General features: G+C 29.5%; 1 protein-coding gene across 4 annotated transcripts; it reads left to right on the forward strand.

Moving 5' to 3' along the window:
• Positions 1–4,323: 4,323 nt before the first annotated feature.
• Positions 4,324–12,935, forward strand: LOC101494906 (U-box domain-containing protein 35-like). 4 transcript variants are annotated; one of them, XM_004499576.4, is made up of 10 exons: positions 4,324–4,483; positions 5,137–5,362; positions 6,260–6,381; positions 6,461–6,582; positions 7,053–7,243; positions 7,914–8,236; positions 9,003–9,104; positions 9,635–10,063; positions 11,002–11,754; positions 12,521–12,935. In XM_004499576.4, exons 2-10 carry the CDS (start codon positions 5,167–5,169, stop codon positions 12,701–12,703), a joined length of 2,421 nt encoding a protein of 806 aa, XP_004499633.1. In that variant the 5' UTR covers positions 4,324–4,483; positions 5,137–5,166; the 3' UTR covers positions 12,704–12,935. The 4 variants fall into 4 exon arrangements, with proteins under 4 accessions (XP_004499633.1, XP_004499634.1, XP_073225095.1 ...); XM_004499577.4 differs by having other exon boundaries at positions 5,137–5,338; XM_073368994.1 differs by lacking the exon at positions 4,324–4,483 and adding an exon at positions 4,590–5,040.
• The last annotated feature ends 512 nt before the right edge of the window (positions 12,936–13,447 follow it).

Here is a 13,447-nt window from a genome sequence, read left to right on the forward strand (position 1 = left end):
GTAAAGCAGAATTGGGACACGGAAAATCTCACTGAATATTGGAATGTTAGAAAAGATAAACTATAATTATATTCCCTAATTGTTGGGAACTCGACAGCGGAATAGAGGCGGGATCGTTCAATGAGGATCGAAATAGGCTCTAGATACCATGTTAACAATGAAAAGAGGAAGAAAGAGGAAGAAGAGAAAACAACCACTCTAGGGTTTCATATCATATAATAAACCAAAACTGAAGTTAATAGGGTTACACTGAGTATATATATAAGAAAATAGAATTGTCTAGAATTGTCTAAAATACCCTTACTACTAATATATAATAATATTATCTAACACAATGCACAAGAAACAAGTGGGAATGCTTCTTCCCCTCAGCAACAAAATCAAGGTGATGGAATTGCTTTTCGTGGAAGAAGTTATCCATGTAATGCTACAACTACATTATCCATGTAAAAGAGTTGAATAACTTTACCTAATTGAACTTGTTATAAGCACAAGCGTGTATGTCTATTTCACATTCTCACACTTGCCATATCATTGACAAGATACAAACTTTTAATATTACTTTGTGGATGTAATAAATTTTCATTTCAAGAAAGAGTCGCATTTTTTAGATAGTATAATTGTTTTTCTTTACTTAATTATAATTTTGGTCTTTTTTTTATTTTAATTCCCAATAGATATTTTATTTCAAAATCCGACAGATTTGGTTTCTCCTTTAAATTTTTAAATTAAACAATTGTAATGTGATATATGATAAAATGATATAAAATGATGTTGAATAATTAATATCTATGAAACTGTCATAAAATTCTCTCCAAACTTCAGTTTCAATTTTTAAAATTATTTATTTTTATAATTTTATTAATAACATATAAATAATTAATGCATCTAGATGATTATACATCGTATAAGATTATATGTCACCTCATTTAAATTATACTACATCACCGTACTTTAATTTAAAAATATGAGAAAATAATAAAAATTATCAAATTGTAAAATAATAATTAATTTCATAAATTAATAAAAATAAAAAAATTAAAACTACAATTAAATTTCTTTTATATAAGAGGATGAAATAGTAATTCATTTCAAAATATGAAATACCTTAAAACAAGATGATGAACCTTATTAAATAAATTATAATAAATACATTTTTGCTTATCAAAATTAAAAGGGTAACTAAATTTTTTATTTTATAAATTTAATTTATATATATTATTAATATAAATAATTTTTATACCGTTAATTAATTATAAATATTAAATTATTAATAATATTTAATTTTTACTATAATTACATCTAAAATTATTTTTTAAATAGTTACGATATCATTGTATGATTATTTCCAAGTACAACAACAATTAAACTTTTATTTTGTTTATCATAACCATCATGAAAATATCATTTTTTTCCTATAATCATATCTCTTTAAAAAGTCGTTGATTTGGTTAAAAAAAAAAGTCGTTGTGTTTTTGTTACTCCAGCGATCTGTAAAGCCAGGCAAGCAAGAAAAATGTAAACGCAATTTATGTTGGATTTTTCTAACGTTTTTCTCTCCATTTTTTTAATAAAACTTAATTTAATTCAATTAATTAATTTTCATGTCATTTTCTTCTTATCAGGTTGACCATCTGAATCAACCAAGGAAAATGACCAGAGTTACATTAACTTAGATCTATGAATTAAACAAGGGTATATTCCAAAAGAAGAAAAAACAACTTGTTTACAAGTATCTTTTTTTTTCTAGAAGCAGATCAAGTTGTTATGACTTATGGGCTAATTTTTTGTTTGTATTTATTTATTTCTAGATTAACATTCTAACCATTGAATTATTGGACCCAGTTTGTTATTTCCTCTTAAATATTAAATATTAGCTTTCTCCATAAGTACGACACTACTTTGACTACATAATGGAAATTTCAAAAGTTGGTATTCAAATTAAATTTGTTATTGTTTAACATACTTATCATATCTTTATCATTTAAGAGATTACGTAAAAAAAGAAATATATCATTGAAGAAATGAAAATTATTACTCTTTTTTAAAAGCCAATTAATATGGATGCAGTTAGAATAGTGAATAATAAATGGGATTTGAGTAGTTATTGATATTAACCACGCAACTAGTAAGTGTTTTTTTTTAATTTTAATTTTGTATAAGCATTCGATTTAATGTTAGTCTTTTAATTTATTTTTGATATTAAACTTACGAAGACGATCTTTGAAGGAGATTCTCTTAATGTAGTTCAAAAAATACATATAAAATCCAAATATTTATCTTATTTTGACTTAATAATTGTTAATTATCAAAAGATTAACAATTATTTTCTTCCTTTTCCTTTAAATCATATTTAAAGTTCAATAATGTTTATACTCCTATCATTCACCTCATTTTTTTTATAGATTTTATATAGACTCAATCTAAATTGAAGATTGTTATATTGCATATTTTATTTCAGCTAACTTAGATTTTAGATTCACAATTTTAGATTTTAATGTGTTTATTTCTAAATTTACACGTATGTGTTAGTATTTTATTTTTCAAAATGTTAAACTTTTTCTCACTTATGTATTTAATATTGACTTTTTTTTTATCTTAAAAAAAATAGTAAATTTCATCATCATTAACTCACATAACTATAAAATTTTAGATTCGAATGTGAGACAAGACATATATTAATATAGCAAATTCAGTTGAATTAGAGTTTAAGAATATAATACAATCAATTTTAATAATGAAACAAGGAAGATGTTTTTATATATATGAAGCAAATGAGTTGATAATATCATACTATTTAAGTGACTTTCACTTTAATAATTATTTTTATCTCGTCAAAATATGTATGAATCTAAAGATCACACTTGTTTACTAAATATTGTCCACGTAAATTCTTATCTAACTTATTAGAATAACTTATTAGAATATTCTTATCGGCTAATTTATTGAATATTCCATTTTTTTATAAAGTAATCATAATGTCCTATAATAAAAAATAATATCAAAATGTCTTATATTTCAGGAATGTAGTTATTTACACGTTTAAAAAAAATTATTCTCATTTTAATAATTAAATTATTATTTGTTTAATAAATTAAAAATAATTAAAATAATAAAATACTAATAATAAAATAAAATGAAATATATTAAATTAAAGAAAAAAATACATACCAAAACAAATAACGTGTTATATTATTTTAACAACTCTATTTTATTTTATAGATAAATTATTATAAAAATTCTCTTTTTCTCTAAATCTAATAAATAAAAATAATTATAATTAAAAATAATAAATTATATTAATAACATAAAAAGAATATTATATAAAAAATAATATATTTCATTTTATTTTATTAAAATAAAAAAATTTGATAAATTAACTCACCAAAATCTCCAAGAAAAAATAGAGTACAGAAAAATGTATTTGAAGCCAATAAATAAAATATCCAGTTGCCTTTGCCAGCTGGCGCTTTGACTGAGTGCAAACGACACGTGATGTGAGTGAAGTGTGAACTTGCTTTCAAAATTGGAAGCTTACAACAAATATTTGAAAGGAAAATTATCTGAAAATAAAATAGCTGCACTGACTTGACATTAATGAATGTAGTTGAATTATTTAATTCACACAAGCCATGCCTTAAAACCAACTATGTCAATATCAAGAGAAAAGAAAAAACCAACCCTGTTATTTTATTTTATTTCATGACAAAAATAATAAATAGTAATTTACTTGAAAAGAAAAGGAATATGTAACTTCTTTACACATTCCTTAGATGTGTATCATTTTAACCTTTTATCACCTAAATTAAGTTAATATTATTAATAAAAGATATTTTATATAAATTTTTTAAAAATAAAATAAAGAGAATGATAATTTTATAAATTATTTTTATTAATAATTAATATATTTTTTTTATAAATAAAAAATGATAAATAATAATTTAGAAATTATATGAATAATATTAATTTAATGATATAATTAAAAGAATAGTTAAAAGTATACTAAAAACTAAAAATTTTACAATATGCTTAGAATTAAAATATATATATATATATATATATAATTTATAAATGTAATTTTTATTCGAGTTTATTACATTGGGATAATTTAGTCTCTTGATTTAAAATCAACCTTGTTGATTATATATATATACATATATATTTTGTTTAAGAATTTAACATAAAATTTATATTTAAAGATAAATCTCAAATATAACTATTTAGAGAGAGATTAGTTGACAATTTAAATTTCATCCCAAAACATGATGGAATTGTGGGGTCCATTAATCACTTTGTTATGTTTCACGTTGTTTCTTCTCAATTTCTTCTTCTATATAAACCTTACCAACCCAACTTTTCCTCATGCTTTCACAATGGGAAATGAGAGAACTTCTCTTCTTCTTCTTTTATCTAGATAGCTCTTTTATGCCCTCAATCATTTCAAAGCTTGTAGGTTTGGTTGGTTAGTTAAAATTCTGTTAAGGTAGTTGTTAGTTTTTTTTTGTTTTTTTATATTTGTGTTGTAAATTAAATTTTATGTATTTAAAAATATGAGTTTATGAATTTCCATTTCTCATTTAAAAAACTATTGTTTGGGTTTTTTTGTGAGGTTTTGGTGTCCAAAGGTCAAACATGGAAATTGAGAAGAAAAAAAAATGCTCTCTTTCTCTTCCTCTATCTATATGGGGATTTGATAAAAATTGTTTTCATGAAGTTTAGAAATTCAATTATTTAGTGTTGAAGCTTGAAATTTGAAACCCTTGTCCTTAATTTAAGTGTTTATTTGATTAATTAATTGAGGATTTTATTTTTTTTTTTATGATCTTTTCACAAACCATATACTTATTTCTTCTTACTAGAGTTTCCTAAGTCTTCATTGCATTTGTGGATTTTGTAATGATTTTACAAAGCTGTAGCATCCTTATTTAAGTGTTTTTTAAATTGAAGGTGTGTTCGGTGTTTGACACTAAATATGGTCGTTTAATTAACCACTTCTATTTTCTTTATTGGCATCTACGTATTAGTGTCAGTATCAGACATGTATGTATATGTATTGGCGTTTTACAATGTTTTCTTATAAGTTGCTATTCTGGCAGAACATTTTTATTCTTAATTGTATCTTTTCAACTGTTGCAGATAAACTACTTTATTCTACATACCGGAGAGATGGATAGGATTCAAGAGACCGATCAAAGTAACAAAACACGGTATTCTTCGTCTTCAGCTGTAGCTTTAGCAATCAAGGGTAGCAAGAAAAGCAAATATGTTGTTCAATGGGCACTTAACAAGTTTGTTCCAGAGGGAATGATCATCTTCAAGCTGATACATGTTCATGCTGGTATAATCGGAGTTCCTACACCATGTAATATGATTGTTTATTTTGTTCTACAAATGAACAACTTTGTTTGACAATTTAAAGTAACAATTTTATGCATTTAAAATTTGCAAGTACTTTTTTTGTTAATGAAGTTTGATCTATTTCTAGAATATTCTGATGAGTATGACTCATATTTGTTGATACCCTTTGGGTTTGGTTCATTGTATGTTGGATTATGACTAGGAGGGTTCCCCTTTGTTACGGTTCAGAGGTAAACTTGTAATCTAGACCGTAGTATTTATACAAAACTTATACTCAGTAACCCTAAGCATTGCAAAATAGAAAACTAGAACAAACACTCTACTGTCGTAGACGTAGGCACAATTGGCCAAACTCTGTGATCAATTGTTGCATACTTGTGTGTTTATTTATTTGTTTTCTTTAGAATTGAGTTTACTATTCTAACATATTTGAGGGCTGTTATGATTAGTAGTCTTGCTATCTATATCAAAGTTAGGAAACTTTTGCATTTGATTTACTTTTGCTAACCTAACTTCTGAAAAACTGGCTTTTAAGATGAGGACGACTGCGTAAGCCTTATTTATAAATACTACTTTGGTCATGTTTATAGCCGGTGTGTGACACTCTACACACCCCTCACATTTTGGATTGAACATCTAAAGTGTGAACTAATGTGGATGGAATAATAGGATCTCAAGTTCTCAACAATGACAAAACCCTAGAGCATGTTTTTTGGCATGTATGAAGTTATAACTTATTAGCAAGATATGAACAGTAAACTACATGGCAAATTCCTAAGGTTTTCCATTTAATAAGTAATTTGATTATGCATAAGTGACTATAGGTGCTGGTGTTGATACAGCGGTGGAAGATTTTATAAGATTGTTTCATTATGATAATTCAACATTTTTGTACTTACAGTGGGAGTTGTGCTCCCAGTTTCGCAAGTGCGTAACGATGTAGCAGCCGCATACAAAAAGGAAGTGGAGCATCAAATAAATCAAATGGTTCTACCTTTTAAGAAAATGTGTGAACAGAGAAAGGTAAGATATTGTTGTTCAATGAGATTAATTTGAACAAATTATGCACTATAGGATCTACATTCTCATATTGTTGGAACAGGTTCATGTAGATGTTGTACTGATTGAATCGGATGATGTGGCATCTGCAGTGGCAGAGGAAGTAACTAAGGATGCTATAACCAAATTGGTCATCGGAGCTTCATCTGGTGGTATATTTAAAAGGTATTTTTTGAAACATCGCTATAATACTTTGTGCTAAATAGCGTATCGTGGAACAATAACAATTTGTTCAAACTCTGGTATGCTATAATGCAGCTATAGGTGATATTTTACAATGCTGGTTGCAACAATGCACTGGTTCTTAAGGACCTTTGTTGAATTGTTATTTGTTAAAAGAAGACACTTCTGTAATGACAACAAAATCATTTTACCATTTACCTTGACTTGATAGATCATTCATTTTGGCTAAAATCCTACACACTTTAATTTGGAACCACACTACAAAACTAATCACTGATTAAAGCTTGGAACTCAATACTGGAATTTAGGAGGACCATTATTTTTTTATGTTATTATTGTTGTCTTATCACAAAACGATAATTCATTTTTATTTTTAAATCTCAACATTTTCTCTGCTTAATGCTGACACTCTTCATCTGATCATACTTCTTTGATTGATGCCTTGCTTTCAGTAAACAAAAGAGTATGTCTGCAAAAATCTCAGTACGCACTCCAAGATTTTGTACAGTTTATGCTGTTTCAAAAGGGAATTTATCCATACGGCCATCAGACATGCAGATTGATGAAACCATTACCGATGACACCAGTGAAATCAGTTTTTCCTCCAGCAGCTCATCGAACTACACTTCTACGACTCAAACAGGTATATAAATAGATTATAGATAGTTTTGCAATACTGTGGTTTAAAAGAAGTTTTAAGTGGGAGGTCAAAGATTCATACCCTAAAAACTAACATAATTACTATATGCTCCGATATTGATTATAAGCAAAAATAACCTTTTTCACACTTATTAAAAGCATTAGTTGAATGTGTTGGGCAGGTCACTCGAGCAGTGCGAGTACGGTTCTAGGGTAATCTTGTAAACTATACTGTAGTATAAACACAAGTTGTAATCTATAATCGTAACCTTGAAACATAACAATAAGGTATTGTAGTTGCCTCTGCAGTTGAGATGTAGGCATAATTAGCCAAACTTTGAGATAAAATTTCGTGTGCTCTTTGTTTGCATTTTTCGCATCTATTTTCTTTTAAGCTGGGGCTGTTGTTATAATAGAATGCAATTAATATTCCCGATCTTATAAAAATATAAGTGCATTCTCAAAACTGCCCTCATGAGTACTTGTTCCATGAGAATAAAAGAGTCATTGGAAAATAAAACTTATATTAATTGAAGGGTGCTTTAGGATATACATCATTATTAAATAGAGTGAAAGTAAGTTATATTTGCTTTCAAATAAATATGAGTAATTTTTTTTGCTTATATTTGAAACTGGAAAGAGTAGCTAATTATTAATGCTTGGATGTATATCAGATTCTGGCTCAGTTGCGTCATATGCTGCTTTACATACCTCTTCCCTGGCAACACAGCGATTTCAAGCTCTTTCAAATATGAATCAGACCCTTCTAAGCACAACTCATGGTTTGAATGAAACTAATCATTCTAGAGGCCAGTCCATTGATCTTGGGAGAGAGAATCCTGCTACAAGTTCTGCTAGAAACTCAGATTTTGGTCGTGCTCTGAGTCGGGCATCTAGTTACAGAAGCATTGTTTCGGACCCTGAATCTTGGATTAATGATCAAAATTGTTTAAAGGGTTCGCCAGTAGCTACTAAACTGTCGTCACCAAATAGACAGGTAATTGAAATTTTTCTTTCTTTCTTTGAACTTAATGAAAGGGTACTTATTTCCAACTCATACACTATGTAAACGGTGCTATCTAGATGAACATTATCATTATCATATGGCACGACTCTGGTACGAGAAAACTTGGTTATTATGAAAAACGAGAACAAAGTATTGCAACCGTCATATCAAAACTCATGGTTATTATTAAACTCTTAATTGAAAGAACACAATACCTATATATATGTAAATTATTATCGGGATAAATAAATTATTATCTTTTATGCTTTTCACCGTGTCATATATTTGACAAGAATTCCATACAATAAATTTTCATCTTGACTAGAATCATTTTAAAACTCCTTTTGCAAATATGTTTGCTCTGTTTCATCATATCAGAGTATAATAAGTGTAATATTTACTTTGATCAATATTGAAAAGAGCTACTACCTTCGTTCCTAAATATAGGACCATGTTTACTAAATCACGAAAATTAAGAAAGGTGGTAATAGTATTAAATTTGTTAACAATTTGTATTGTTTTACGAGTTTACTTTTCGGGTGAGAGAATTAGTTTATGTTCCATCATAGGATTTATTACAGGTCGCAGAAAAAGATGTAACATAATTAAGGGTAAGTTGGTAAAGAAATAATCAAGGTAGTTGAAAATTTGAAATGAGCTCTGTGTAAAAAACCCGAAGAAAAATTTGTAAAACAGCTATTGCTTCACCAAACTTCCATATGCAAATGAACTTTCTTTGTGGTTGTTTATCTATCAGGAAAATTTTACCCTTGAGCTGGAAAAGTTGAGAATTGAACTAAGACATTTCCAAGGAATGCATGCAGTAGCTCAAACGGAGAACATCGATGCATCACGAAAGGTAATGACTATTTTCTTTTGGCCACAAACACTTCTAGTTTCTTTTTTTCAACCATTTCTGTTACCCTCTTGTTTCTTCTTATTTTCGTGTTATTTTCTCCTTATCTATCATCAAGATATAACACTATAGTAGCAATTGGATGATGAATTTTTTTGAGTTATAGAGGCATAAACTATCAGTGCAAATTAGTTTTATACTGATATCCAATAAGAACTCACTACTTTGCCACTTTATACAATTTCAAAATACGCTTACAAGAGGGATGATGAGGCAAATTAGTGTACTCTCATTGGATGTTAGTGTAAAACTGATTTACCGGAAATGCATGTTTATACTATCAATTTTAAAGTAAATACACTTACAAGAGGAATGACATGGTAAAATAATAAACTCTCATTGGATGTCAATGTAAAACTGGTTTACACTGACAATACAGTTCCTTTAAACTCACTTTTTTTTCTATGCACTTGTAATTGAATCATCTGATTGGCATTGTCAATCGGAGTAACATCTTTAATTGCATTGACCAGCTAAATGAGCTAAGCAAGAGGAGATCAGGAGAATCCATGAAAATGAAGGAGATTATCGCTAAGGAAGAGGTGGCCAATGAATTAGCAACACAACAAAGAGAGAAATATGAAGCTGCTGCAAGAGAAGCTGAATATTTGAAAGAATGTGCTGAAAGAGAAGCTGCAGAAAGAAAAGAAACTGAGTTGAAAGCTATCCGTGCTGCCAAAGAGAAAGAAAAGCTAGAGGATGCTCTAAGCGGTTCCACACTCCAGTACCGGAAGTTTACGTGGGATGAAATAGTTTTAGCTACTTCGTCTTTCTCTGAAGAACTGAAAATTGGAATGGGTGCTTATGGAATGGTGTATAAGTGCACTTTGCATCACACAACGGTTGCTGTTAAAGTTCTCCACTCTGCCGGAATCAGCCAAAACAAGCAATTCCAGCAAGAGGTACGAAACCTCTATGAATAAGTCGCATATACATTAATACATAATATTGTTTTATAATTTAAGACGAAACAATAAGTATATAGTTTTTTAATTTTCTGAAGATCTTTTGACACTCTTGAGTGTATTTTCTCATCGATCTATTAATGTTTATAATCCTACCTCAAAAATGGTATATGATGCATTCTTGTTAAATTATATGAATATAGTATTCTTAAGATTAACCATTCTTAACTACCATTTTCCCTGTCATAGAAATGGTTGGTATATATGTTCTTGGCTATCTTCCATTCTTGTTTGGAAAATTCAAACCTACCAATTCAATTAAATTGGTGGAGCAATCGTAACTCCAAAAAATATTAGTAATGCACTCTTTATTATTGAGTGAAGTTCTTTAGGGTCCTTCCACAAAGGAAAGTAGGCTGACATGATTTAGTGGACCCGAGATGATTTAATCATAATGGGTAAAGGATATGTAAACAACCATTTTGATCTGTAAATGTGTGAGACGTTGTCATTATAGTCTATGAATTTATTAAAATTACAAAAACATCTCTGAATGTGTATTTTGTTTGGCAGTTTAGTCCTTGAATATGTCTTTGATTAATTCGTTTTGTCCTTGAATGTGTCTTCCATTAGTCATGGTGGTCCTTGAAACTACTAACAGAAAACACCCTAAAAAATGGTTTTGTAATTTCGATCCTTTCAATGATTATAGTGATATCACCTCACACATTTAGGGACAAAAATGACTGGTTACACAATAAGGAATGTGTTGTCAAGAGTGTTCGTGCTCTTTCCAATTTATGGCATTGTCATCTCATAACTTCAACTAAACAAACTTTACCAATGATAGTTTCAAATAGTAATTATGTTTATAAGTATGAGACTGTAATTAATTATACAAGACAACAGGACTTATATCTTCTCTTTGCTTTCAGTTAGAGATATTGAGCAGAATTCGTCATCCAAACTTGCTTCTTCTTCTTGGTGCATGTTCTGATCATGGATGTCTTGTGTATGAATACATGGAAAATGGCAACTTGGAGGATAGACTGCTCCAGAAAAACAGTAATAACCCAATCCCATGGTTTGAGAGATTTCGAATAGCTTGGGAAGTTGCGTCAGCTCTTTCATTTCTTCACAGCTCAAAGCCACAACCTATTATCCATCGCGACTTGAAGCCTGCAAACATCTTGCTTGGCCGTAATCTTGTCAGCAAAATTGGTGATATTGGTCTTTCTACAATCCTCAATTCAGATGAATTATCTACCATGTATAAGGACACGGCGCCTGTTGGAACACTCAGCTATATTGATCCTGAGTATCAAAGGAGCGGCTTAATATCTACGAAATCCGATGTTTACGCTTTTGGATTAGTGATGTTACAGTTATTGACAGCAAAACCAGCAATAGCCCTTACTCATGTGGTTGAAATGGCAATCGAAGGTGGTAATTTAACCGATATATTGGATCCAAAGGCAGGATCATGGCCGTTTCAAGAGACATTAGACTTAGCTCGATTAGCTTTGAGTTGTGCAGAGCTTCGGCGTAAGGATCGACCTGATTTGAAAGATCATGTGCTTCCAATACTAGAGAGGTTGAAAGAAGTTTCTGATAGGGCTCATCATTCTGCTTCAATGATTACTATTAAACCCAAACCTCCAAACCATTTTATCTGCCCTATACTTCAGGTACTCAAATACATCATGATGGCACTACATTCATTTTTTAATCTACTATAAGTTAATCCTTTTAGAATTAGTTACCATTAGTCTTTCACTTAAGTTAGGATATATAGCACCAACACTTCAGATCAAAGGCGTGTGTCCGGTGTTCAACACGTATCGGTATCGGACATTGGCGCATGTAGTTACATTCAATTACTTCTGTTTTTCAAATTATTGCCAGTATTAGTATTGTGTCCGGTGTATGTTTTGTGTTGGTGCTTCATAAGGTATATCAGTTAGTATTTGTTAAATCAGTTAGAGTAGTTTTTTCAGTTTGTTTATGTTTGTTCATGTGGTTAGTTGGTTAATTTGTTATACCAGCAAATTCTAACCCTTGTATATATGATGCAAAGGATACAAGCTCATTTTACTTTTCTATTTACGTCCATTATGGTAGCATAGCTATTATGGGTGAGCTATGTTAGACTTTGATTAAACCATAACAAGCAAATCCTCCATATTAAATTATGTTGTTGAGCTTAAGTGGTTAAGGTCGATTCTATCTGGAGTATCCGAGTTTGATCATTGACTGGGACAATCTTTGACTGTGATTTACTTATCTTTGCGGCCGAACTTCGGTTTCCCTGAGAATGGAGAGTTACCTGAGAACTGAGAGTTACGACTAGAAATTGTTCATATTAATGGCTTGAGATACATATTGCTTTCCATCTATCTTAAAGTTATTAATATTTTGGAAGATGCTCATTGTACTTTATTTTATTTGATGCAGGATCTGATGGATGATCCTTGTGTTGCCGCAGATGGATATACATACAATCGCAATGCGATTGAAAAGTGGCTTGAAGAAAATGAAAAATCACCTATGACAAACATGGATTTGCCTCATAAACTTCTAATTCCTAATTACACACTTTTATCAGCAATTTTGGAGTGGAAGTCCAAAGAAATATGATACTGCATTATCTTTTTTCAATGTTGATATTGAGTTAAATAGTTTTTCCAAAGTAGCGTGGCTTAATAGTTCAATGTGTAGGTCTGCATGACATGCGACAGTCTCTTGGATGCAGATTTTGGATAGGGAGATTGAATTTTCATTGTAAATAAATTTGATTCTATTCTCTGATTATGTATGTAATTTTTTGTATCATAGTTCATATATTGAATAATCATTCTTTTTGTCTCAACTCTGATTGTTAAGAGAAAAGAATTGTGGTAATTTATAATTCGGTAAGTAAAGTTTCACTTCAACGAGACTTTAAACTCGTGTATTCGTGATCGATTTATCCTTAACAGTTGTCATTTAAGTCAGATTGATTGGTTATATATTTTAGTTATATATAAAACTAACATAACTAAAGATACACGTTAAATTTTAGAAAGAGTTATGTATCAAGTAAAAATGATTGAATGGAGATGAAAGAGTTGGAATACAAGTTGTACACTGGAAATCATACCCAATCATTCTAATACAAAAGGACTGCAATCTAGTAAAAATGATTGAATGGAGATGAAAGAGTTAGAATACAAGTTGTACACTGTAAATCATACTCAATCATTCTAATACAAAAGGACTGCAATCATTCTACGACATACATATTTGGTTGAATTTTGTTACCAAACGTCTTGTACTCTTTGTTTTACGTTTTTCGTTCTCTATTCTTTTAGACAAAATTGTTGTTCTAATAATTATATTCTT

This window comes from Cicer arietinum, chromosome 5, assembly GCF_000331145.2.
Source record: "Cicer arietinum cultivar CDC Frontier isolate Library 1 chromosome 5, Cicar.CDCFrontier_v2.0, whole genome shotgun sequence".
In the NCBI taxonomy this organism is placed as follows: Eukaryota; Viridiplantae; Streptophyta; class Magnoliopsida; order Fabales; family Fabaceae; genus Cicer; species Cicer arietinum.